General features: G+C 41.5%; 1 protein-coding gene across 2 annotated transcripts in view; it reads left to right on the plus strand.

Moving 5' to 3' along the window:
- DOCK1 (dedicator of cytokinesis 1) overlaps positions 1-26,410 on the plus strand; it is a 367,459-nt gene that overhangs the window by 27,257 nt on the left and 313,792 nt on the right. The window contains exons 3-18 of one of the 2 annotated variants that reach the window (XM_034061789.1): positions 161-201; positions 2,167-2,222; positions 3,754-3,850; positions 7,194-7,342; positions 11,298-11,433; positions 12,771-12,928; positions 13,485-13,566; positions 13,995-14,130; positions 14,469-14,541; positions 17,243-17,385; positions 19,713-19,838; positions 21,337-21,461; positions 21,761-21,859; positions 23,026-23,098; positions 24,786-24,889; positions 25,356-25,539. In XM_034061789.1, the coding sequence (XP_033917680.1) occupies positions 161-201; positions 2,167-2,222; positions 3,754-3,850; positions 7,194-7,342; positions 11,298-11,433; positions 12,771-12,928; positions 13,485-13,566; positions 13,995-14,130; positions 14,469-14,541; positions 17,243-17,385; positions 19,713-19,838; positions 21,337-21,461; positions 21,761-21,859; positions 23,026-23,098; positions 24,786-24,889; positions 25,356-25,539 (1,782 nt within the window). The remainder of the gene's footprint in view (positions 1-160; positions 202-2,166; positions 2,223-3,753; positions 3,851-7,193; positions 7,343-11,297; positions 11,434-12,770; positions 12,929-13,484; positions 13,567-13,994; positions 14,131-14,468; positions 14,542-17,242; positions 17,386-19,712; positions 19,839-21,336; positions 21,462-21,760; positions 21,860-23,025; positions 23,099-24,785; positions 24,890-25,355; positions 25,540-26,410) is intronic. The other variant, XM_034061790.1, reaches the window with a different exon arrangement.

A 26,410-nucleotide genomic window follows, 5' to 3' on the forward strand; every position in this document is an offset into this window, starting at 1 on the left:
TTGCTCTAGCCAGGATGTTAATCCCACAGAGAAATTCAGTTCAGATGGGATGTGCATGTCATCGGAAGCCATGTCAAGGTGCTGTTGAGCTGAGAAGGTGGCAGCTGGTAGGTGACATTAATGACCTTCTTAATGCTTTTTCCCTGTTTTTCCCTCCTAGGTTGGTACAGAGGTTACACACTACGAAAAAAGTCCAAGAAGGTGAGTGTTGCAGAGTGGAATGCTTGTTTTTCTCTTGGATAGATACATATCATGGCATTGGGTATGTTGCCGTAAGGGAGATATTGGTGTGTGTTTATGGCACAGTATGGGAATGGCTCACCATGTGTGCGCTGATCTCTACTACCTACCTGTGTGCCTCAACCTCTTGTAAATGTGAATTTAAGTTAATTGTAACTTATTTTAGGCCCAAAATCTGTGTTGGATACCTATTTTGTGCAATATATACAAATATATGTATATACAGCTACATATGTATATGTATATCTACATATATATATATAGGTACAGGAAGAAGAGGATACATATAAGAGGACTATATAGAGAAGAAAATACATATAGGAAGAAGGGTATACTCATATATATACACATATATACATAGCTGTACATATATATGTACAGCTACTTGATGTGCATCAGCTTGTTTTCTGCCTTTGCCTCAGTAAGAAGTTCAGAACGTTAATGGTCCAATTGATCTGTTTAGAGGCTGCCACTTTGCCTTGCTGTCTGTTAAGTAATGTATTACTCATAAAACACAATTGCACTTTGGAAAGTGATATGGGGTTCTACACTGCGATTTTCAGGGGTAATAGTCTTTTCCAGTTTAATTTTGCCTCGTTGGTAGGCTTTCAGTGTACATAAAGGGTTGGTGTTATAGCAGCCTCGCTGGAATAAAAAGAAACATCACAAATACTGCTTGTAACGTTGTGTTTTAGTTCTTGAGCGTTTTCTTTTATAGTAGTAATTAACCAGAATTAAATGACTTCTGATTCTGCATCTTTTTCCACTTCAAATAAACCACTTGAAATGTAATGTTTGCCTACAGAGGTGCATTTTGAGTTGCGCCTGCATGTCTAAGAGTACAGAGCTGAGCTGTGTGGTTTATCCCACCCATTTCCTATCCAGGCCTGTTGTGTTCTATTTTGATATCTTCTTTTCTTGGAAATACACTAAATCTCTTATGCAGTGTGTTTCATGAGCATGTCTTGTGCAGTCTAAGAAGCAGTTAGGCATTCTTCTTGGCTTAAATGAATCCCACGTGTTACTGCATTCGTCTGACTGTTGCTAAACGTAGCATTTGCTTTCTTTTACTGCCTCTACCCCTCAGTTTTTGTTGCTTTCTAAGGCTCTATGTTTTCATGTTGCCATTATAGGGGGTTGGAATTAGATGGTCTTTAAGCTCTCTTCCAATCCTAACCAGTCTAGGATTCCATAAGAAAACTGAACTACGGTCTCAAAGGATGAGGTGAAGGAACTTTCTCAGCTTGCCTTGAGTTAGTTTTTGAATATGAGCTTACACTCTTATGGCAATATTATTGTATTTCTGGATTCTTGTTTTAGAACATTATTTTCAAGGAAAGCAGTTCTGGTCTTTTGCAATTCTATCTGAAGAGGTTTTTTGCTTGCAGCACGAATGTTACAGGTTGGTGGTAGAACATAGTACATAACATGAGGAAGCTTGGTTAGATAAGAGGGAAAGCACACAGCAGACCTGGGTTACAGACAAAATGTCATTTTTGACTTAAATCTATGTCAGATTCTGTTTGTTTTGCCAATTTGAATAGAAATCTGCCTTAATTTTCATAGTATGTATCATTAAGGGACCTAGAGAACAGTGACAAACTATCATGAATGGGGAGAGGAAACACCCCTTTGCAAGGCCATTTATTGGCAGGGGATGTCTCCTGTTTCCTTCAATAGAGTGAAGATGGGATTGAAACCACTTAAGTTTGTATTTGGTAAGGGTGCAACAACAGCTTGTTGAAAGGACATGCAAATAAAGCTTAAATATACATTAAAAAACCCCAAAACACCCAACACAACTCTTCTGATGCTCAAGAAGATGCAGCCCTGGCAACACATCTGGGCATATCTTAGGGTAATAGATGCAATATGTTATATGTAACGTATTTAAAACATCTTTTTTCCTCTCTTTCCCTCTCAAAGGGCATATTTCCTGCCTCCTATATTCATCTTAAGGAAGCAATAGTTGAAGGCAAAGGGTAAGTTGGATTTGAAGATTATGAGAATCGGTTACATCTCTGTATAGATGTAAATTTGGTGTATTAATTGATAATTTACATTTGTTCCCAGTTAGTTAAGGAGCTGATGGGGAAAATGTGGCTCTTTCTTTTTGGAAATGCTTTAAATTGGTGACTCACCTCAAGTTTGAAGGTGGTGTCATTCCTTATGTTTCTGGCTAGCACTCCCCTTAACTGCGTTGTATAGTTGAGCTAAAGCATAACCTTGTCTATATTAATGTACATGTTTTAGAAGTCTTACTAACTTACCACTTTATAACCTTTACTACACCCTGGCCTAGGAATTCCCTACATTAACTTCCTCCACTCCCTGGCCCCTGCTTTAGTTCTAACTTCAGTTTTCCCAACTTCTTTAATCTTTCAGCCCTTGAGTCATATGGCTCCTACTTGGTATATTGAGAGGCCTTTGATATGAGATAGCTTTCTTTTATGCAGATGAAATTTAACTAGTTTCTTGATTCCCTCTTCAGTGAATGTTGTAGACTGGACTCCTCATTAAAAGCCATTATCCAGGCGTTGCTTTCTGACCTACCAAGAAGTTCTATTGAATTGTTCATTTTCTGATTCTCCTGCTCCTTATGCATGTGACACTAAACAGTTTGGGCTGGTTTTCATTGCTTAACAGCTGTTAGAGTTTGGATGTTTATATGTCAGATCAGCTTTGCTGGACAGGGATGTGAAAGTTCCTAATGCTGATGGAAAAGTTTAGTTTCAAAAGCAAGGAAAAAGCCTCCAACAAATCCCAGGGAAAATAAAAAGTGGAGTGAAATTAATAAATAATTAGCCAGGAAATGGAGTGAAACAGGATTCAAATATTAAATTCCTTTGTGCCCGATTTATTTTTATACACTGTTAAATATGTAAATGATCAAACTACTAATCATGAGATTGCTGCATAATGACATCTTTCTTGCTGATTACAGAACTGCCTTTAAGTACCCTACTTGTGAAATATTAAAAGATGTAGCTGTTGTTTCTTACTTTCATGGCACATCATTTCAAAACAAGTTGCACAAAACCTCAATGGTGATGCCTTCCATGCTTAATTTTTCTTTGCAAGACCAATATAATGGAAAACAATTGCACATTGGTCTTGGGGCACTGTGGGTTATGTGTATCTGGCTTTCATGCTGGTTGCTTTTGAAGGTGCTGAGGCGCTGGCACAGGGTGCCCAGAGAAGCTGTGGCTGCCCCATCCCTGGCAGTGCTCAAGGCCAGGTTGGACACAGGGGCTTGGAGCAGCTGCTCCAGTGGAAGGTGTCCCTGCCCGTGGCAGGGGTTGGAGCTGGAGGAGCTTTAAGGTTCCTTCCAACCCAAACCATTCCATGATTCTAAGATGCTGTAATTTTAACTTCCAAATTTATAAGCAATGTTATTTTCAAGTCTGTCATTATTGAATTGTCTTTGGTAATCAAGAGTTCCTTATTGAAAGTGATCCTGCCACTCTACCCAAAACTGCTGCTTAATTCAAACTTCTTTCTCTCCCTCTTAAGGCAACATGAAACAGTGATACCCAACGAGCTCCCCTTGATCCAGGAGGTTACCACAACGCTGCGGGAATGGTCTATAATATGGCGCCAGTTATATGTTGTAAGTATCAACATAAACCATTTACAATAGAATATGGCTTATTAGAAGAGTGACGCTGTGGTAGGTACAGTGAGAAGCATGAAGTAACTATTAATGACATTCCACTTCTGTTGCTGTTCTATAGCCTACTTTCATTGCCGACAAGCTGTTTAGCATCTCCTGTGTTAAGGCACAAATCTCAGTAGTGTTTCTTTTGAGTGTTTTCTCAAATACTATGTGTTTCTTCTGCAGAATCAGGTTTTTTAGAGTGTTGCCTTGATCTAGCAGTAATTTGTTGAGCAGTTATGACCCATTTTTCATAGGGTGCTGTTACAGAAAAGTTGGATTTTTAAGATGTTTCCAGATCTGGAAAGATCTGGTGGACAATTGTATTAGAGAGATGAAGGGCAGTTCTTAAGGTTGTTGGTCTATGTTAGGAAAGGATTGAATAGTTGGCTTCTAATTCATGGATGTAAGCTTATACCTTTGAAAAGGCCTTTTACCTCAGTATTCTTGTGCTTGAAGTTGATTGTTCCCAGTTATCCTGACCTTAAGTTACCTTCCTGACCATTTTCATATGCTTAAGTTCCAAGCACATAAGTATTACTGTTAGAAATTCATAGCAATAAGCATTTGCATTGATAGTATCTCAGATGGGATAATAAAGTTACAACAACCATTAAACTACACACATGAAAGTGCTTTTAAGGTTTAAATAGTCTTCAAGTGTGTGCTTAAAAGTACAGTTCAGATGGAAAACAGTGGCATGCTGTAGGGTGTGAGGTACTATAGGTCAAACTATTCATGTTCTCATTGTAAAGTTACTGTAACAAGATAACGGGAACATGGAAAGTCTTGTATTTAAAGTAAGGTTTAATGTCAAGTCTCTGTATCCTCTAAATTTGTTTGGTATCTTCTATTAGAAAAGCTCAAGCTGGGTAATGAAGGCACTAACTGGAAATTAAGATGTGTGTATTGACTAATGTGGCTTTTGATTGCGTCCATGAAAATAAAGATTAAAAATGCTGGAAGTGATGTAATATTGCAGTAGATAAAGTAAAGGATAATATATGAGGAGAGGCAGATTAATACGCTAGAGAGCTTTAATACTAGAGAGGTTGTGTTGAGGAGCAAGGAAGAAGTCAATGGGCAGAAGCAAACCAGGAGGATCAGAATCTAGGGAGGGGAGCGGGAATAGCTCTGCCCTCTGCTCCACTGCTGTGTGCTGCTGAGGACAGTGAGGATTACATTTTGGCCCTGATGTCTTTTTGTGGGGGTTATCCTGAGTATGAAATCTGCTATTGTTTGATGTTAGAGAAATTCATTCCCCTTGTGACACTGTACAAGGCTTCATTATGGGGCACTTACAATAAGGAGGAACAGCCAAGAGACATCATTAGAAGTTCTCTTTCCAAGACTTCTGTGTGGTTTTGGTAGCAGTAACTGTTGGGAAACTGTGAAGATCCCTTGGTGTGGCAATCAGTTGTTCTAACCATTAATGTTTAACTTCTCATTTGTCACGCATTTACCTCCATGAAGACACATGAACAGCTAAATGATACTTCAGCAGTGCTGGTAACTTTGAAATGAAGAGTACGCAAGGTGTGAGGCTACAGTTTCCTCAGTTTGGTAGGGGAAGGGGTTCCAATCCCTATTATAACTTTACTCTGAGTAGCTGGATCACTTAATGAGTTTATAGTACATATAACTCAAGGATATCTGTTAGATTAATGGAACATGGATAGTGGCCAAAAGGAGCATTGGTGCATTGGGATTGCCTTTTCAAGGCAGATTTGGTTTACTGGAGGCAGCTGGTTTCAAACTGGTCAGTTTTCAGACTAAAGAGATATTTTGTCTTGTCCACATCAGTACCAGAAGTCATTAAATTACTAAATTTATTCCTTTATTCTGTTTGTAGTTGTGTTTGAATATTGCATAGACATTGTTTTGCTTTTCAGATAGCAGAGGATGTGGCACGTTCTTTATCTCACTGGGTTATGATTGCCTGCAGCATCGAAAATCATGAAGCTCTTTCCCATTTGGATGTGTCTGTATTTAGCTTCCAGCCATATGTGCCTGTTGTGTCTTTCTCTGCTACATTAAAGAGCTTTTAATAATGGGTATTTTCTCTCTGTGAAGGTTCTCACACTATAATCAAATCAGCTTTTTGATAATCTGAACAGACTGAAGTCTTTAAGTTTCACAGTTAGATATTTCCTCCTCCCGAGTCTGAGTCATTACAGTATTTTCCTGCACCTTCTGCAGTTTTGCATTGTCTTTTATGGATTGTGGAGAGTTTTCTTTTAACCATTCCAGTTGTTCTCAGTCACATAAGGCCCAGGTATCACCTGAAAGAAAGACAGCCTGAGGAATTCCTTGATGTAGGGTGTTTAGAAAGATGTTAAGAGTGTATTGAACTAATGGCCTTGATTTGGAGGGTTATGAAGACAGTAAGAGTCTGCTTCTGGGTAAGATCAAAGCATTCAGAGCCTCTGCATCGTCTTTGTCTTGACATCTTTCACAATAAAAATAGGAAGGCTGTTGTTCTGCAACTTCAGTTTTGTGTGGTATCTTCTCTTTGAGGCAAACCTGTTGTGTATGTGCACTGTCCACAGGGTTTTGTGGTTAAAGGTTTGGTCTTTTGCTTTCAAATGCATGCGTGTATGGGCCCACATGTAGAAAACACTCCGGAAAAGAGGCTCTTTCCATTGTAAGTCTGGAACTTTATCTTCCTGTGTCCTAGCTTAGCTGAGTGCTGCCAAGGAAAGTCTGTGTATGCTGCTGGCGTGATTTAATATCCATTGTTCCAGCCTTTATAAACAATTGAGCACTTCCTAGAAGGTTTAGTGCTTTCCTGGTTATTCCCTTTCCCTCAGCTGCTACCTGTGAACTTATAGGATGCTGATGCACTTGGCATTACACACTGGGGCATTTTAAGTGTTGTTCTAAAGGTTTATCCAGGGGGAAGGACTCTAATCTGTTACGGATGGAGTATTGCAGAGCTTGAGCCTCTTCCTGCTAAAATGCATCATTTTTAGTGCTGTTCTGCTTAGGATAGAGGGTCATTGAAGAAAGTTACTCTCTGAACCAAGAAAATGATACCTTTTCCTTGAATGCCTCTTCTGAATACAGTATTACTCAGGTTTTAAGGTAAAAACCACAAATGTTTACACTTATTTAGATACCTAAAGCAGAGTGTAAGTGTTCAGTGTTCTGTACTATAGAAAGGCTCCTATTTCAGAGCTGTTTGTAGACTCTTACCCTTCTGAGTTTAATATTTTATAATTGCAGTTTATGATACGCATTTAAAAGGTGCTCACTGGACTTCAGAACTAACTTCCACCCATCTTCTTCCTCCCAACAGCAGGATAACAGAGAGATGTTTCGCAGTGTGCGGCACATGATATATGATCTTATTGAGTGGAGATCTCAAATACTCTCTGGGACCCTGCCCCAAGACGAGCTCAAGGAACTGAAGAAGAAAGTGACAGCCAAGATTGATTATGGCAACAGGTTTGTGAGCAGTGTCTTCCATGTCTTGATGCTTAAAACCACAACAGGTTGTGTAGTATTTGACTGTAGCTTGTTAATGTCAGTCTTCTAAAATACCGGAGTTCCTGCCTTTGGTTATGAGGATGCTGAACAGGGACTCTTCATTAGGGACTGTATTGACAGGACAAGGGGTAATGGGTTAAAACTTAAACAGGGGAAGTTTAGATTGGATATAAGGAAGAAATTCTTTCCTGTGAGGGTGGTGAGGCACTGGAATGGGTTGCCCAGGGAGGTTGTGAATGCTCCATCCCTGGCAGTGTTCAAGGCCAGGTTGGACAGAGCTTTGGGTGCCATGGTTTAGTGTGAGGTGTCGCTGCTCATGGCAGAGGGTTGGAACTGGATGATCTTAAGGTCCTTTCCAACCCAAACTATTCTATGATTTTAATATGCATTAGCTGTCAGTAGCTTCTTGCAGGATTCTTATCCCTGTATTTATGGAGGTATAATCGTCTATTAACAGTCCTTTTACAGAAAGATAAAGAATGAGGTTGGTATACCATGTTTTCTACTACACATGTATAGTAGAAATTGTAGTATGTGAAGGCGAATCCGTATATAACTCTTTTCCTTCATGACATTATCCATTTGATACTGGTAAGAAGCTGTAATTTTTAAGGTCAATTGAGAAGTGCAAATATTGCCTCCATGCAAAATATAGTTGAAACTGGTTTCTGCAGTATCAACAGTTGTTGGCTTCTCAACACCACCAGCTGCGTGTGCCCTGAAGTCACTTAGCTATAATGTGATGTTGAAGGATTTGGCTCAGAAATACCATTTAACCTCATTGTTCTTCTATTTACATAGTATCCAGCTTGGACCTGAATATTAACAGGCAGATTTGATAAAACAAAGTGTCTGTTTAACAGAAGAGATAAAAATTGTGAAGGAAGTATTCACCCCAAAAGACAGCAGTATGGGCTGCATATGTTAATAGTTCAAATGTATTAACTCTCTAAACAGTGGTCTAGATTTGAGCAAAGTTCTTTTATAACTACAATTTTTAGGTCCCAAGTTCTCTATATGTGCCTATGACTTTCTGTTATGATTTAAAATGAGATATCATGTCTCACTCTTCAACCAGAAGCAGTATTTGGAATACTGAGGGACATGGTTGTATTGCTGAGCATCTGGGGACTGGAAAAGCCTTTGGCCAGCCAGTCTTCAACCTCCTTGTGATGTCAATAACTCATTAGATTTCAGCTATTAGTGCTTCATTCCTTAAGAAGTGCCAAACTTGCACTATTTCTGTTCATCCACTTTAGCAGCAAAAGCTGTCATTAAAACCAGAAATATTAAAATATCATCAGTAACTGCATTCAGTCAGTAATTATCATTTATAATCCAAGATATGGACTCTGGTACCTTAGTAGACAATTAACCACATGTTGTTAATGGCATTAGTTTGGCTACTTGATTTTACCATCTGCCTAAGGAGTTTGTTAAAGTTACTCTCAACAATCTCCAGATGCTGTGTGTTCAGATACAATGGCACCTCTTGTGCTGTACTTGATATGCCTAATGTGCTGATGGACTAAATAAGTGATCAGAGCATTCTCTGTGGAGGGAAGCGGATTTTAACTTGTGAGTAAATTCATGTCTACAAGATACCATGTTTCTAATGTGGTCCTACATTCACTTCTGTCTAAAATAAGCATGTATGAAGAAGTCTTCTGTTTATGAAGGACTGCAGCAAAAGAACAAGGGGTGATGGGTTCAGACTGAAACAGAGGAATTTCAGGTTAGATCTTAGGCAGAAGCTGTTCCCTGTGAGGGTGCTGAGGTGCTGGCACAGGGTGCCCAGAGAAGCTGTGGCTGCCCCATCCCTGGCAGTGCTCAAGGACAGGTTGGACACAGGGGCTTGGAGCAGCTGCTCCAGTGGAAGGGGTCCCTGCCTGTGACAGGGGTTGGAGCTGGAGGAGCTTTAAGGACCCTTCCAATACAAACCAGTCTGGGGTTCTGTGATTTCAATATCCAGGCAGAATGAAATCATCATGTGTTTTATAAATGTTTCCTGATCTAATCATATCCTCACTTTTCCTTGGTTAGTGAAGAACAGATTTATAACTCAGATATTTTGTTTCTATAAATAAAGCCAACAGTTTCGCTGCATGTTGTCAAAATAACTGAGGAAGTAAAAGGAGTCTTTGGAATTTGTATTTTTAATGCTTTTCTGAAATTGGGTCAGGTAATTTTGTGGTGAGAACATCTTTTCTGTTCAGTTGCAAAAACTCCCTAACTGGGACACTTAGGGGAAAACTTGCAAATCTTTCCAAGCATCATTTGCAAGTTAAAAGGATAAAACAAAGAAATCAAATCAAAGCAGCCTTAGCTGCTATTCATTTGACAGTCTGTGCAGATGTTTGTGTCCTGTTGGTGTGTGGTACCCTGGGTCATTGGTCTCTCAACTTCAAAGCCACTTTTCCTCTGGTCCAGGCTGGTGTCTTCTACAGAAGGATTCTGCTTTTGTTCATGCCAGCTGGCAGTCACCATGCCAGTGGTCAATGTGTCTATCTCCTGCTGTGGCTGCTGTCTGGGAACAAGTAGTAGGGAGGAGCAAGATGATTTTGGCTGTTTATCTGGTTGGTTTTGATGATGAAACCATTTTCTCACTAGAAAATTCATCTGGGAGCTTGGAGATCCAGGGATGCTTTAAAGCATGTTGTGACTTTGCCCAGAGAGGCTGTGGCAAAGCATTGAACACTGCATCCCTGGCAGTGTTCAAGGCCAGGTTGGACACGGGCTTGGAGCAGCTGCTTCAGTGGAAGGGGTCCCTGCCCATGGCAGGGGTTGGAACTGGATGAGCTTTAAGGTCCCTTCCAGGCCTGTCTGGGATGAGGTCCAGTTGCAGTGTGAAACTTCAGAGGTGTTTCTTAAGAAGCTGCTGCTTGTGCTCTACAACTGAAGTGATGTTCATCCTCCTTTGGATGAATGCAGTGCAGTGAATCAAAGGTGTTTGTGTATTGGCCTTGCTCAAGGCTTTTTTAACACCTTCAGGCTTTCCTCTTTTCAAGGAGGGTAAGGAGGCATCCTCCAACTACACGAAGCATTTCTTCATGTGCCACAGCCCCTGTTCTTCTCAAGTCAAAAGGGGATATTCTCTCAGACCACAAACCCCTGTGTGGCTTATCAGACACTGCAAGTTTGATTTAAGCTCATTCATCAAACAGATGTCAAACCCAAAGCTACAGCAGCTCCATCATGAGAGGCAACTACCAAGTTAGAGGAAGAAAATAGGGACCATGTATTTGGAACAGAGGTGAGGAGATCCGGCCTGGGGACAATAGGCAGGGAAATGCAGAGCAAGGTAGATCTGATTGTTTTATCCTTGGTTCTGCTGCCAGCACTGTGCTAATGTGGGAAAATGTGAAGGGTCTTTCCTAAGGCTGGATTTGATTATGGCAGAAATGTCCCTCTCTGCAGAAGGTAATCACGGACGTTAACACCCCGCTGACAGAAATCTGCCTCTGCTTTAAATAAAGGGAAGCAAAGTGTGTTTGCTTGGCTCTCATAGGTGTTTACTAAAACATGAATATGCCTGCCTTGGAGGAGAGTGTGGAGTGGGATGAAATGAACTTGCGTGTGGTGTGACTGTAGCGGTTGGGTGTCCAAACTGTCGCATGTATCAAGAAGAGGAGACAAACTCAGCTGTTTAAGACACAATTTCTCTCTCTCTTTTATGCTGTTACATTGACATGGATTCCTTCTGTGCTGTGGGGGAAAATGACTTCCAGTCAAGGCTGGTTATCTCTGGGTTGGTGCCGTGTTAAACTGATTTATCATGTATCACATGACTTTTTGCTATCATGTTTCACGCGTGCATGACTTTGTTAAACACATGGCAGGGTTAGCTAAGGAAATGAGTGGCTTAAGCACTTATTTGGGCACTGTTACTTTATAAGCATATTTGTCTGTTTAGAATTCTTGATTTAGATCTGGTTGTCAGAGATGAAGATGGCAACATCCTGGACCCAGAGCAGACCAGCACCATTAGCCTGTTCAGAGCACATGAAATTGCTTCCAAGCAAGTTGAAGAGAGGCTACAGGAGGAAAAAGTAAGATACACTGGGGACTGTAGCTTTTCCATTTAAAACATAAGACTGTAAGTTGAGTGTTGATTTTAGCATTGGTAATGAAGACTTTGATATGTTGATGAAGAGTTACCAGGCTTAATCATTTAGTAACAACTCGTATGTCTTGGGTTGTTTAAATGTCTTTCTCATCCTTTAAAGGCATAGTAGAATTTATGGTTAATACCTATATTACTCAGTTGACTACATTGGTACCTTAATACCAGACATGTGTAGCAGGTTTGTATGTTAGGTTGTCATAAGAGTTTGTGTTAAAGACTCAAGGAGCATGTCCTCATGCCTGTATGATTGCTGTATGCCAATCAAGGAAATCTGTTTGTTGGAATACAAGGGGCAAATTTAAATGGCTTTAACCTGCCAGAGGAGACTGAGCTGAGCTCTTAGGCAGAAGCTGTTCCCTGTGAGGGTGCTGAGGCGCTGGCACAGGGTGCCCAGAGAAGCTGTGGCTGCCCCATCCCTGGCAGTGCTCAAGGCCAGGTTGGACACAGGGGCTTGGAGCAGCTGCTCCAGTGGAAGGGGTCCCTGCCTGTGGCAGGGGTTGGGACTGGATGAGCTTCAAGGACCCTTCCAACCCAAACCAGGCTGGGATTATTCTAAAGACATTCCGTGACTTGAATAGTCAACCTCTTTGCAATGCAAATCCTTATCTTTTAAAAGGAAGCACACTGCTGTTGTAAGGAGTCCTGCCTGTGTCAGCACCATTTAGTGGAGCGTGGTATTCCTGAGGAGAAGCTCATGGGTGCATTAGTGCCACGTAATGAGCTCCTGTGCTGTGTTGAGCTGTAATGGGCCATACACACACTTGCAGCTGTTACAAAACTTGGTGTAAAAATGCACCAGTTTAGGAAGGTTTTAAACTACTGGATCTTTGCATCCAAATTTGTGTATTCATCCCTGCCTCAGCCAGTTTCTTTCTTCTCCCATGTGCATTCTGCCCCTTCCCTATATAAAGTAGCTTGTGAAAAGTTCATGGGAGCTAAAATCTGAGGGGTGGGTAACCTGTGGAATGTACCTTGAGATATATTCGAGGCTCTATTTGCTCCTCTGTTCAGTTAGCTCTTTTTAATAAGTGAAGGCATCCCTCTTCCCTTACCCTTTTCGCCCTTTCTCTTTATGTTGTGGCACTTCAGGACAGATCCAGAAAATGCTGCCTGTAAATCCTGATTTCAACCAAGACCACATGAGTAGAATTCAAGAGAAAACCCTCCTTCTGTCTGAAGGGTTTTAGGAAAAGTTTCTAGGTGTGGGGTATTTGTTGGGCTGAATTAAACTCTTAAGTTTCTTCTGTTCTTGCATTACAGTCCCAGAAACAGAATATTGATATCAACAGACAAGCCAAGTTTGCTGCCACTCCTTCGTTTGCCTTATTTGTGAACTTAAAAAATGTAGTGTGTAAAATAGGAGAAGATGCTGAGGTCCTGATGTCTCTGTATGATCCACTGGAATCCAAATTCATCAGGTTAGTGAACTCCTGAGTGTCCTCCCTAATCTGCGCTTACCCAGTTACAGTAGTGAGGTAGATTTAGGGGATGAAAGGGCTTATGAAAGTCAAACACCTGTGAAAGGCATAGGGCAGGGTCACCTGGGAATCAGCTGTGCAGCAGCTCTTTGTCGTGTTCTGCACAGCATCAGGCAAATCCCCTCACCTTGGGTATGTTTCAGGGTCGTGCTGTTCCTCCTTATGCTGTGCCTGTGGTTCCCCCTGTGCAGAGCTTAAATGAGACATGAGCACACCTGTGAGGCTGTGTGCCCTTGCTTAGCAACAGTCTTGGCACTACTGAGAGTTTGGTTTCTACATCCCCTGCTTCCTTAAAGAGATTCTTACACTTTGCTGCTTGCTGTTTTGTAAGTGATACCCACAAAGGGAAATGTCAGCTCTCCACTAAGTAAATACTCATTAGTTTAGGATAAGTAGATTGGGTTTAAAATGGTCTTCTGTAAATTCTGAAGTTGATTACAATGCTTATGTTCAAGGAAACCATTTAAACAGAGTCCTCAAACTATTGTTGTTCCAGTGAAAACTACTTGGTGCGATGGTCAAGCTGTGGACTCCCTAAAGACATAGACAGATTGCATAACCTGCGAGCAGTGTTCACTGTAAGTGTGTGCTTGGTTCAGCTGGCAGATTGTAAAGCACTGGTTTCATAGGTTGTGAATAACTGAGGAATGCAGTGAGCTGTGTGTAAACCCTGTGGAGTTACCTCTGTAGGTTGTGAATACGGAGAAGGCTCACGTGAGGCACTTCTCATAAGTGACCATTAAATGTTCTGGACACTTGGTGAAACCCAAAGGTGCTCTTTGGAGTTTCAACTTGCTAGAAATGATTTGGCCTCTGAAGCAGTTAGTTTACACAGAAGCCAAGATAAACCATTGAAGTACTGTTACAAGAACTCCTTTACTCTGACTTTTGCCCTTGTGCTGGAGGGCAGCATGGTGAAGGCAAGTTCTGAGCAGCAAACCTTCTGCCTACTGAAATGGAGTTTGAAATTAATTATAAAGTAATGTGAAGAAAGTGCTCTTTTTAGGACCTGGGCAGCAAAGACCTGAAAAGAGAGAAGATCAGTTTTGTCTGTCAGATTGTGCGAGTGGGCAGAATGGAGCTGAGGGACAACAACACGAGAAAACTGACGTCAGGGCTGCGGAGGCCTTTTGGAGTCGCAGGTAACTGTGTGTGCTCTGTCTTTGTCGTTTTCTATTCTTACATAGAAAACTAGGTGTTAAACTCTTGTGGGGCTGTGTAAGCCAGGAATTGTTCCAAATTTAATCAGACTGATGGCTGTATTGTAGAGCTTAGGGTAGCCTCTAGGACCGGTGTTAGCCAGAGATGCCAAAGTTACTTGTAATATGATGTTACTCTATAGGAAATCTCTGAAGTTGCATAGTTAATAAGTCCATCCCTCTTCTGAGTCCCTATTGATTCCAGTCCCACAGGGTATTCCCTCAGCACCCCTCTTGCCATGTGGATCACTTCATTCAGTACACTTTGCTTTCGTTTTCAGTGATGGATGTTACTGACATCATTAACGGGAAGGTTGACGATGAGGACAAACAGCACTTCATACCATTCCAACCGTAAGTAGGGAATAGCTTAAAGACAAAGCAGAAGTGAAAGAATTAAGATTTTAACTCAAAATGTGGTGTTTTTAAAACAAATGAAGCTTTTGATTGGAACAAGTGCTCTGTAGATATTCTGAGGGTAATTTATTTCAGCATCATGTTTTATCTTGAGTAGTCCTTACTAATACTCCTATTGGTTACAGTAGCGATAGCCCTAAAAAATGTTCTTTTTCTAAGTCTTGACTTTAAAGCATGCATTCCTAGTTTTGCAGTCTTGATTTCTTTTTGTTTCAAGATGTCAGGATGATCATGTGTAAGAGATGAAATGCTTAGAACAAGTACGTTGCTGGTTTAGATCCGCCAGTGGTTGATAAAGACCAGCAGCAATACCGACTCCTACTGCAGCCATGAGAGTCTCACTTCTGTGAGAGTAGTAAATCGGTGATGTCCATCTTTCTCTTGGTAACACATAAAACTTCAGAGTAAGGGCAACTCATAACTGGAGTACAAACAGAAACTGAGAATTTGAAGGATGGTTTCATATACCTCCTGCATGATCTTCTCATAGAACAATGGAATGGCGGAGATTAAAGCTCATCCCATTCCAGCCTCCTGCCATGGGCAGGGACCCGTTCCACTGGAGCAGCTGCTCCAAACCCCTGTATCCAACCTGGCCTTGAGCACTGCCAGGGATGGGGCAGCCACAGCTTCTCTGGGCAGCTTCATCATGTGAGACTTTTACCTTGGGTATTTCAGTTGAATGGTAAGGGAGAGGCTGTGCCTTCTGCATGTACCTGTTACAGGTGGTTCATAGAACCAAGCAGACCAGTCTGCTATATGGACCTGGGCTTAATTCTAGTCATCTAAAACCACAAACCTTTCCACAGGACCTTAGAGTTCCACAGACTCTTAAGGTTTCTGACATGGAGCTTGACACTATTGTACAATAACTGAGTTAGCTGATAGCAAATATGGAGTTGGTCTCCTTTAAAGTACTGACAAGTTTGACCTGGAGAAGAGAAGGCTCCTGAAGGGGAGACCTGAGAGCAGCTCCAGTGCCTAAAGGGGCTGCAGGAAAGCTGGAGAGAGGCTTGAGACAAGGGCCTGTAGGGACAGGCCAAGGGGAATGGCTTGAACCTGCCAGAACAGGGGAGACTGAGCTGAGCTCTTAGGCAGAAGCTGTTCCCTGTGAGGGTGCTGAGGCGCTGGCACAGGGTGCCCAGAGAAGCATATTAACAAAATAGCGTATGTGGCAAATACTCTGCTCCATCCATATTCATGATTTCTTTTTTTCATTCCATGAAATGGGGAAAGGTAGAAGAGAGAAGTCAAATATATGTGCATAAAATATGAATACTTAGTCTTCCCTTCACATGCAATACTATATTGCCATCTGTTCCAAAAGACAAAACTTAGTTATGTGAGCTAAATTCATGTACCAACTGATTTTCAGAGGGGGTTTAATGATATTAAAAAGGAAAAAAGCCTGAAATAGTGTAATCTGAAATTCACTTTACTTTGGAAAATAGGCTTAATTCAGTAATACCTTAATTCAAGAAGTACCTTGTGATCTGAGGATGTAGGATGTTGAGAGACTTGCTGGGGGCTCTGCCTTCTGTCTGAAAGGGTTTTGTTTGTATGAGGTGTGCAGGGTGCTAATGCAGAGATCCCAAGTACCTTTCCATTTGGAAGGAAACCAGGAGGTTTTTAGGGAGGAGTGCATTCATGGTATATTTATTGTGTGCTAAACAATCACAGGCTTAGTTTTCAGTGAGTGTGGAAGTGTGCAATGAAAATGATGAACCTCTGTGTATGGAAGTGGACGCTAATAGAACATGTAGTTTTCTGCTCCATTAACACCAATTTATTTTTGCTCTGTGTAGCTATAAATCAGATTTTGAAATGATGTTCAATGTCTTTTTTTTATACTAAATTAAACCATTCTTCTGAAAGTATATTCCAAAGAATATGAATAATGTGAAAACAGGAATCCTGGTGCCATTACTTGCAATGTAGGCTGAGGCTGTGTATAAGAGCCACATTTTTCTCCTCATTCCATGCTTTGCTTCTGTTGTACCACACGCAACTCTGTTTTCATATCTTTGTTTGTATTCATTCACTAGCCACCACCACAATGGCTGTCAAAAGCACTTGGCACGATTACTTCAATGACACTTCATGCTGCTGTTTCATTTAGAGAGTTTCCATCTTTTCATTCATCCAGTTTAACAATGTTTGGATTATCTGCTTTCCTTCTCCTGTGCCCTTTCTATGGGATTTAGGGTAGCTTTTCCTTCGGGTGGTGTGTGCTGCTGTTTAACCTCCAGAATGACAGAAGTGACCCTGGAGGGGCTGCAGGGCCAGTCTGCTCTCTATATATACCTATTAAAGAGAAAACTGCCTGTAGAGGTTTTCACTGCTTACCAGGGGACTCTAAGGTGGGAGCCATCCATCCTCTCCTCCCCAAGCATCCCTTGGGCCTGTGCATGCATGTCCCTGAAGGGAGAAGTAGCAATGCAGGTGTGCTGTACTTCTCTCCTGATTAATGCTCTTCCTCTGTCTTTCTTGTTACCTTTCCTGTCCTTTGTCGTGCGTTGACTAATAAATACTCTTTGTCACAACTATGATACGATCTTTTGTGTTCCCTTGTTACTGTGACTTCTGGTTTTCTGTGACCCTTTGTTTCCTGGTGTTGGTCGTCATGTGCATCCTCCAGGCTAGCGTTGGATGACGCCATTCGACACAAGCAGCTGAACATATCATCCCGTTTTTCACCCAGGGTGGCAGGGGAGAATGATTTCCTTCAGACTGTTATAAACAAAGTGATCGCTGCTAAAGAAGTTAACCACAAGGGTCAGGGTATGTACTCTTCTCTTTCCTATACAACGTGGCTAAAACATACACAAGTGTAACATGTGATGGGTTTAATTATGGAATCAAGGGTGCATAATATCACCTTGCTCACTGCTGTTTGGTAACAGAATATGTGGTTGCATGGATTGTTTCCTCCCCATCCTTCAGGGCTTATTCTGCCCTGCACCTTTTCTTCTTGCCCTGTGATAACTCCACAGGTTTTCCATCTTTTCTCTCATTGTCCATTGCTTGGACATCTTTATATTTCTGTCCTGGAAACAGTGACTTAAGAAATTGGCTTTTGAGCTGCAGAGTTTGGCCTCCTAATGCTGAAGGAAGGGATATTCTCTTCCTTCCCTTTGCCTTATGTTTCCCCTTTGCAGCTGCACTTGCAGCATTTGGCTCCCTGAGAAGAAGACCAGGGCATTGCCCCCACCAGCACTGCACTGCCCAAGCTTGGAGGTGGTAAGGATGGAGCAGAGCAAGGGAACCTCACTGGTACCTTGAATTATGAGTTGCTCGTGTCACTGCGTGTAATTCAGTGTGTGCTCTGCTGATGTGCATCTTGGTTATCTCTTTAAGTCTGGGGTTTTTGTGTGTGTACAACACTTGGTCATGTATTTGCCGGTTAAAAAGTGAATTGTGGGAGGTCTCAGTTATTGCTGTACTGCCTTCAGTATTTTCTTGGGATTAATACAGCATTGTGCAAGGCAGTGTGGAATCGCCACTGAGCACTCTTATGTGAATATCTGCATCACTTCTGGGGGTGTCTGAGCAATAGACCTACGGAAAATGTTCCAAGTTTTCCTTGATTTTTACTAATTAATAGCAAATAAAAGTCTAAATAAGCTTATTTTTATAGTATTCATTAACTGAAGAGAAAAACTTAATCTGCTTGCTCCCCCCCTCCATTTGTATATCTGAGGCCAGTGTGTATCAGAAAGGAGGAAACACTTCAGCTTATTTTATTCATTTCAGAGCCTTTTCCTAAGAAGCAGAAGAGCAGTAACAGTTGTTGCTAGGGCTGTCGGTGTAGGTACAGATACTGGTTAATGGAACAGCAGCTGGTAGAGCCACCTCTGGAACAGATCTGCATATAGCCTTTATAAGAGATTTTGATAGAAAGTAAAGCCAGCTGCTAAACATATACCAAATGAATGTATAGTTCATAGTGTGTGCAACAGGATAACTCACAACTTGTTAATTTGAGGCCATTCTTCTGCAAATGTCTTCTGTATTTCATGCACAAACCTGATTTCCAGTCACTTTGCCAAGTGCGAGATGACTTTGGGGTTGGGTTTTGTTTTTCACTTGGGTATCATTCTTTGTCCTACAAGTGCACCCCATGTTAGTTGGGAAGCAGCAGCTTTTTAGTGACTGCTTCTGCTGCTGAGGAGAAAAATACCAACTGTGTTAAGCTGATGCTGTAGATTTCTTTGTGCTTAGTGCAGTAAAAACAGCTTCCTGGGGGTGGTGAATCAATTCAGGGTATGTATCTGCTGCTGGTGGTGGCTTTGGCATCTCAGTATTGTTTGGTTGTAATACTGTAGTTTTTCCATTCAAATGAGCGTTGCCACTTCTCTCTCTTCCCATGGAAGGTAATCATTTTATTAGAGCACGTGAGAGTTCAAGGATAGATACAAGCTTGAGGCAGTGCTGCTAATGGCTTAATAAGTGTATTTCCACAAGACTTCAGTGTGGAAGACTGCAATGATGAGAGCAGTCTGGTGCTGGGAGGAGGAGGGATTCTGCCTTGGCCACTCCAGCTTCATGCCAAGGGCTTGATGCCTTACTTGCATTTTCCAGCCCAAATGTTGGTAGGTCCAGGTGATAAGTGAGTTTCCTCTCTCCTGCCTGTTGCTAACTTGGTTTTCTCCTGGATGGAGTCCTCCTATATTGAAAGCTTTAGACTGTGAAGAAATGTTTTGGCTTTAGAAAGCCCATAGGAGGGGAGTTACCTGTATCTGGTATGGAATACCTGCCTAACTTCTGCCTACCAAGACACCTCCTAGCTGATAGTGCTGCCAAGTGCACAATACAAGGCCTGAATACTTCTCTTGCACAGATTGCCCAAGTTTTTGTTATCCAGTGAGCTTCCAGGTTCAGGTTTTACCCAGTTTTCCATAAATTCTGCTATAATCTGACAAACTGGTGTGTGCTGTACTTATGGTTCTGCTTGAAGCAATGGGGGTTTTGAGTGGTTTGAAGTACTTTGTATTTGTTGTAAATGAAGAGCAGTTACCTTAATGTGTGTTCTTACATTCTAGACTGTGTAAAAAGCAATCTGTAGTAATGGGGAATACTTTAATAATTGTGGTTGTTTTCCACACCAGGTTTGTGGGTGACTTTGAAGCTTCTGCCAGGAGATATTCACCAGATTAGGAAAGAGTTTCCACACTTAGTGGATAGGTCCACAGCTGTGGCTCGGAAAATGGGGTTTCCTGAGATTATTATGCCTGGTAAGTCCTTGTGTGAACTAATGCTGCTTTGTTATAGTTGAACCTTCTTTGGATCTCTGCATGTGTGAAAGCCTTGGGGGAGAGGGGCAGGCAGATTCGTTTGAGGTATGGTTTGTATTATAAATAATGGCTCTCAAAGGATTTGTCTCATTTAAAATGAACATAAAATACTTGGGTAGTATCTGCCATATGTGTTGCATTGATAAATAAAACCTAAGAACCCCCCAAAAGTTGGGATATCACAGTGACAGTGGAAAGTCTCCTCTTTTTCCAGTGAAATATGTATATGAAGGACATACTTTATCTTATCTTCCTAGCAAAGGCATATATAAAACTTACATCTCATGTGCTAAAACTACACCAGAAGGATTTTTTAGGTGAATGGGCTTGATTTAGAGATATTTAGGTCTCTTTGGGGTTTGTACTAGGTTTGGATAATGTATTTGAAAGAAAGCCCTATTGTCTTTTTAATACATATATCCCATGGATGTTCAGTTCTGGTGTTTATGAGAACAAAACCAAACCCAAACCGTGGTGATTCTCAAAACCTGCCAAAAGTAACAGCCTACAGAAGAAAACCTGCACTGTCTTTTTTGGGTTGATGGGCTTTGTGTAGTATCCATTAGATATTGCCAAACCCCATCCCTTTTCCAGCATTCCCTATGGTTGCTGATTGTGCATTTGTCAGATGTTTTACTGTATAGCCAGGGTGGATGGGGCTTGGAGCAAACTGCTCTAGTGGAAGGTGTCCCTGCCCATGGCAGGGGGTTGGAACTCAATGAGCTTTTGGGTCCCTTCCAACCCAAACCATACCATGGTTCCATGACATGATTCTATGTTTGAAGTTCCTCGGTGCACTTGTTCTGCTGATATGTTGGCACATAAACCATCTGCCTATGAAATTGTTGGGAATTCCCCATTTCCTCATTTAATTTCCATACTGGGGTGTAGTTGAAGGGTATTTTAGGACCTAAAGCTAAATGCAGCCTACCTCTGCAGCCCCCGAGGCAACAAATCATCAAACCACTTCCTAATGTAACAAGTTACAGACCTCTGTAGGCTGCTAAATACTTTTAAATTGCAAAACATCTGTGTGTGGGATAAATTAATGCTGTGTTGGAACTCATCCTTTGAAATCAATAATGCAGGAGGTTGTATCAACGTGGAGCTGAGGTGTTTTCTGAGTGATGTGTGTCTTCATGATGATGTAGGATGCTTTGAGTTCAGAGTGTGTGATTTGTTTGTTAGATTCACCTTGCTGCATTAGGGGGTCGTGGTTCAGACTTTAGAAGCCTCAGCACAGTTTTAGCTGAACATCTCTTTCCAGTAGTGGTAGTTTTGAATCTCCAATGGTCCACGTAGTGTTGCTTTACACTTTGCCATATATAGGTATAATTGCTGTTGCTAAATGTGTTGGTCATAGTATCTGCCTATCATTGGTTTCACAAATCATTATATATACTGTGAAAATTGCTTAGAGCTTTGCTTTTCCTTTCAGGTGATGTTCGTAATGACATCTACGTAACACTGGTGCAGGGAGATTTTGACAAAGGCAGTAAAACCACAGCAAAGAACGTGGAAGTTACAGTGTCTGTGTATGACGAAGATGGCAAAAGATTAGAGGTATTAAAGTATTGAATGTCTGGCTGGGTTTGGTTTTGATTCGTGTCTGTTTAAGCCTTTTCGACATCTTTATATATGCCAACTTAAATCCCTGTTTTTATTTACAACAGAACTGTTTCCTGTATCATAATTAAATGCAACTTATCAGCACATGCACTTAGATACTGATTTAATCAGGAGCTCTAAACGTGAACTATTCTGTCTTATTTTGACCTGTTTCATAGATGCTTTTATTTCTATGGCTGAAAAAGTGGGGTTTAAGGTAGACATTAACATTTTCTTATCTCTGTGTTTTCAAGAGCGTTATTTTTCCTGGTGCTGGTGATGAAGCCATCTCGGAGTACAAGTCAGTAATATATTACCAAGTCAAGCAGCCTCGCTGGTTTGAGACTGTGAAGGTATAGAAAGTGTTACAAGAACTCCCTCTGTGTGGGTTAATGTGCAATTAACGTAGGTTTCAGTGGAAAGCCTTGAGAAACGGGACTAGGGAAATTCAGTGCTTGTGTTTAGCAGGACAAAAGGCAAAGCTAAGGAAAGCTTTGGAAACTCCTGGAAAACAGCTTTGATTTTAATTGCATATTGAATTTTAGTTCATTCTTTTGGTCAGGACAACTGTTATGGGGGCATCAATAACTCCCAACATCTGCTTAGGAATGGTTTACTCTGTTTCCCTGGAGCTGACCTGGAGAGGCAGGGTAATAAGGTTAAAACATAATTGCCTTAATGAGCTCATCAGAGTTCTGGGATCTGGGTTTTAAACTTGCTGGATTTGCTTGGGTAATAACATTTTCATGTAAATGCTATGCTTTAATATTACAGAGGAGGCTGATGTTGGCTTTATGAAACATATTCCGTCTAGCTGTAGTCAGTGGGAGCAGAATACGTACTGGGAAAGGGACTTACAGCCACTCCCCGTACCACTATGTTAACCTGGAGTACTGCATCTAGCTTTGGGGCCCTGACATAAGAAGTACATGGAGCTGTTGGAGCAAGTCCAGAGGAGGCCATGGAGCTGCTGCGAGGGCTGGAGCAGCTCTGCTCTGGAGCCAGGCTGAGAGAGCTGGGCTGGGGCAGCTTGGACAAGAGAAGGCTCCTGAAGGGGAGACCTGAGAGCAGCTCCAGTGCCTAAAGGGGCTGCAGGGAACATGGAGAGGGGCTTGGGACAAGGGCCTGTAGGGACAGGCCAAGGGGAATAGCTTGAAACTGTCAGAACAGGGGAGACTGAGCTGAGCTCTTAGGCAGAAGCTGTTCCCTGTGAGGGTGCTGAGGCGCTGGCACAGGGTGCCCAGAGAAGCTGTGGCTGCCCCATCCCTGGCAGTGTTCAAAGCCGGGTTGGATGGGGCTTCTTTCCTCTTATGTTTGGTGCAAGGATTGCTGATTTTGCTAGGGAGTGACCTTTCAGGGTCCTCTCTGGCAAAATGAAGCTGGTACCTGGCATTAATCTTCCTGAGAGCTCCAAGCATATTATTGAAAGATGTCCAGATGAGATTTGGTAGTGGTCGATGATGTTTGAACACACTGTACTGACTGTTTCTTTCTTCACCTTCTTCCCCAATGTGTGAAGGTTGCGATCCCCATTGAAGATGTGAACCGCAGTCATTTAAGGTTCACTTTCCGTCACAGATCATCACAGGACTGTGAGTAATTTCAGCCTTTTCATTATGGTCCTTGTCAATGTCTGGTGCCAAAATCTGCTGATAGAGGCATAATGTTCTTAATCTGTAATTAACTGTTGTAATTGCTTTTAGTGCAGGGTAAGGCTTTTGCCTGCTTATTTTGTTTGCATCTCAGCTTCTTTTTCCCTTTACATCTTCCTCTCTCTTACCTATCAACATCGAGTTTTCCCTTTCCTGCCCGTTTATTTCTCCAAGTCAAATAGAAAGGCCAATTATTAAAGCTTTAAGTTAGCAGCCCAGAGGGTTGTAGTGTTGTGTATCTTAGAGGTAAATGGTTAGGGAATAGTAAAGATATTTAACAACCCCACACATGAAATAGGAACATAGAAAAGAGCTTATAGTAGGCTTAGCTTCAGTAGCTGGAGATTTAGCTATTAAGGAATTGGTTTCTGGTTCTTAGACTGACCTGTGGTTTCTTTGATGTAATTTTGGTCTAAAAGATATTTGGGAGCTTGTGGGTTTCCTCAGCTGTCCTGTAACATTGCTGGCAGCTGAAATGCTCTGAGCTGTTGAGGATCAGATGGAGACAACCCAACATCTTCCAGTCAAACAGTTGTTTTGTAGTAAGGTCTGAGATTTTCTGTGTTTTTGATAATATTCATTCCCTATAGTGATTACAGTTACTGGCTCTTTCAATAGCAAAGCCTTTCTAAATCTGCAGGGAAACTTTTGCTGTAGGATAAATGTGTAGACAGAAGCATTAATCGCGTAATGATCACTGGATGCATTTTAAGACATATACTCCTTGCGTGCGTGTATCTGTGCGATATGTAGTACATTACCCTGTAGTGGTTATTTAATTGAAGCTACATGTTTTGGAAGCTGATTATTAATCAAATATTTCCTTAGTTTAGGGAATGATACTTGCTAATGAAAACTGAGCCAAAAATCAGTGTCAGGAGTGTCAAAACTATGATTGTGTGCCACACAGTCAAATACCTTTACGCTAACTCAGAGGTTTAGGTTGGCTGTGGTTTAAGTGCCTTAGAGTTGCAGGGCTTTCTCACAAGGATCTTGGACTATCTCAGGTTGATTGCATTTTCCTTCTGGTTTTAAGTCTTACCTTTGTGATTTCTACTTGCCCTGTTACTTTGGTTTAACTTTTGATAAATGATCTTGAACACTGAGAGCAAACTGAACATCTTCTCTAGTTCATGTTGCTCTGGAGTGAGTCAGCTTTCAGAGACTGAAACACTTCATTTGTGCCTATCAATCTAGTTTGTTTTGGTTCTAGTGTTCTCCCTCTAAATGATATGATGAGATCCTCAGTGCTGGTGTTTAAATCACTTGGCTATATACCAAGCACTGCCATTCTTATAAAAACCTGAGCATTATAAATGCATCACATTTGTTTTGTTTTGAAGAAGTTGCTGTAATCCATCTTTCTAAAAGGACAGCCACCATATAGAAATCCTAAACATCTAGTTTTGGTGGCGTGGTCACGTTCTTATACATCATTTTTTGCATTTCTTGCTTCTTTCTTGCATTTAGGCGATTCTCCTAATTTCTTGTACACTTCCTCCATCTGAGGATCTTTACTACAGCCCTTCATTTGCAGACTGTCCGTGGTTCTGAGGTTTAGATGGACTGTTTGTCATTATCAAACACTTCATTCTGTGTGGTGGTGTTTTGCTTTTTATTCTCACAGCCAAAGATAAATCTGAGAAGATCTTTGCTCTGGCATTTGTGAAGCTCATGAGATACGATGGAACAACTTTGAGAGATGGAGAACATGACCTTATAGTTTACAAGGTAGGTTTTTGTGGTACTTGAGTCTTTCCTTAGTAGGTAGCTGAGCTGTCTGACTTTTAGTGGATTACTTGTTAGAATAGCACACGAAAATGTGTTCTAGACTATTCTGTTAAATCAAGCTACTAAATATGTACTGTGCCATTTGAGTACTTGGCAGACTGATTGTTAAACCTGGAATATGTTTTGCTGGGGATGTTTTAATTTCAAAGGCATTTGTTACTGGGTTTTATGTGGGTTTTTGTAGCTGGGAAAAGTTACTTCTGTAGCCCTTTAAATACCACATCTTGGCTCTAATCTATTGACAGGTTAGTGCTAAATTAGTGTTGTTGAAGACCCATTGGATAGTTCCAATTGTAGAGCAAACCTAAGAAAAAACAATGTAAATAATAAGATTTTATTATTACCTAGTGTTTTTTTACCAGATAATTTCAAGTTGTTTCATGCTGCATTTTAAACACCCCTGTAGGCAGAAGCAAAGAAGCTGGAGGATGCCTCGACGTATTTAAGTCTGCCATCCACCAAGATAGAACTGGAGGAAAAGGGACACTCTGCAACAGGGAAGAGCATGCAGAACCTGGGGAGCTGCACCATCAGCAAAGACTCTTTCCAGATCTCTACTCTAGTTTGTTCAACAAAACTCACCCAGAATGGTAAGTTCATACACCTGCTGGAGCTTCTGATCTGGGTACGTGGAGTGGGGTTGTATGTACTGCCTTTGTTACCGTCTCCATCCCCCTTCCTCTGTGAATGGATGGTGGGTGGTTTACTGTGCAGTCTTGGATTAAATTGTCTGGTTGCAGCAGCAAAAGCATCTAGTGAGTTTGTGTGCTCTCCAGCCTTTTCCCATGGGCTTTGTTTTGCTTTAGAGCAGCACATGTCTCCAAGAAAACAGAAAAATCCCAAGTGCAATAGAAACAGGAATATTGTTTGCCACATTATCGAGACTTTTACACCAAAAGTACGCTGAAAACAAGCTCTGTGGCATTTTACCTCTCTGTGGGTACAAATAAAAGCACTAAGGAAGCTGGTTGGTTTGCTTTTAGGAGTAGGTAATATGGCTTTGCGTCCAAATAAGCTGTTTGATGTTATTTCCAAGGTGTAATATCCATATCTTATGCTTGAAGAAAGCTCTTGTGCTTTCCTGTGTTGGGCAGACGGGGTGTGAGCATGAGCGTATTGCATGGAGGTCGCTCGTGTGTTCACACATCTTGACACGAACAGGAATGGAGTTGTTGTATTTTGTTCCTATTAAAACTTGCTTTATATCCATTTTTCATGTGTATTTGTCAGCTGGCTGACTGCATCCAAGGGCTGTGGAGAGCAAAGCAGCCACCAAAGCAAATATTTCACATTTCCAGACTGTGCCCTGTCTGTAATTCCTGTGCTTCGTTGCCATGGAGCGGTCCCTTGTTCTCTTGGCTACACCAGCAGCAGGCTGAGGAGTGTGGGTGGGTCACTGGGATGTGAGTCATGGCAGGGGAAGGGAGAGCTCTGGTCACATCTGTTGGGAGTTCAAGTTGT

Source organism: Melopsittacus undulatus, chromosome 4, assembly GCF_012275295.1.
Source record: "Melopsittacus undulatus isolate bMelUnd1 chromosome 4, bMelUnd1.mat.Z, whole genome shotgun sequence".
NCBI classification, from domain to species: domain Eukaryota; kingdom Metazoa; phylum Chordata; class Aves; order Psittaciformes; family Psittaculidae; genus Melopsittacus; species Melopsittacus undulatus.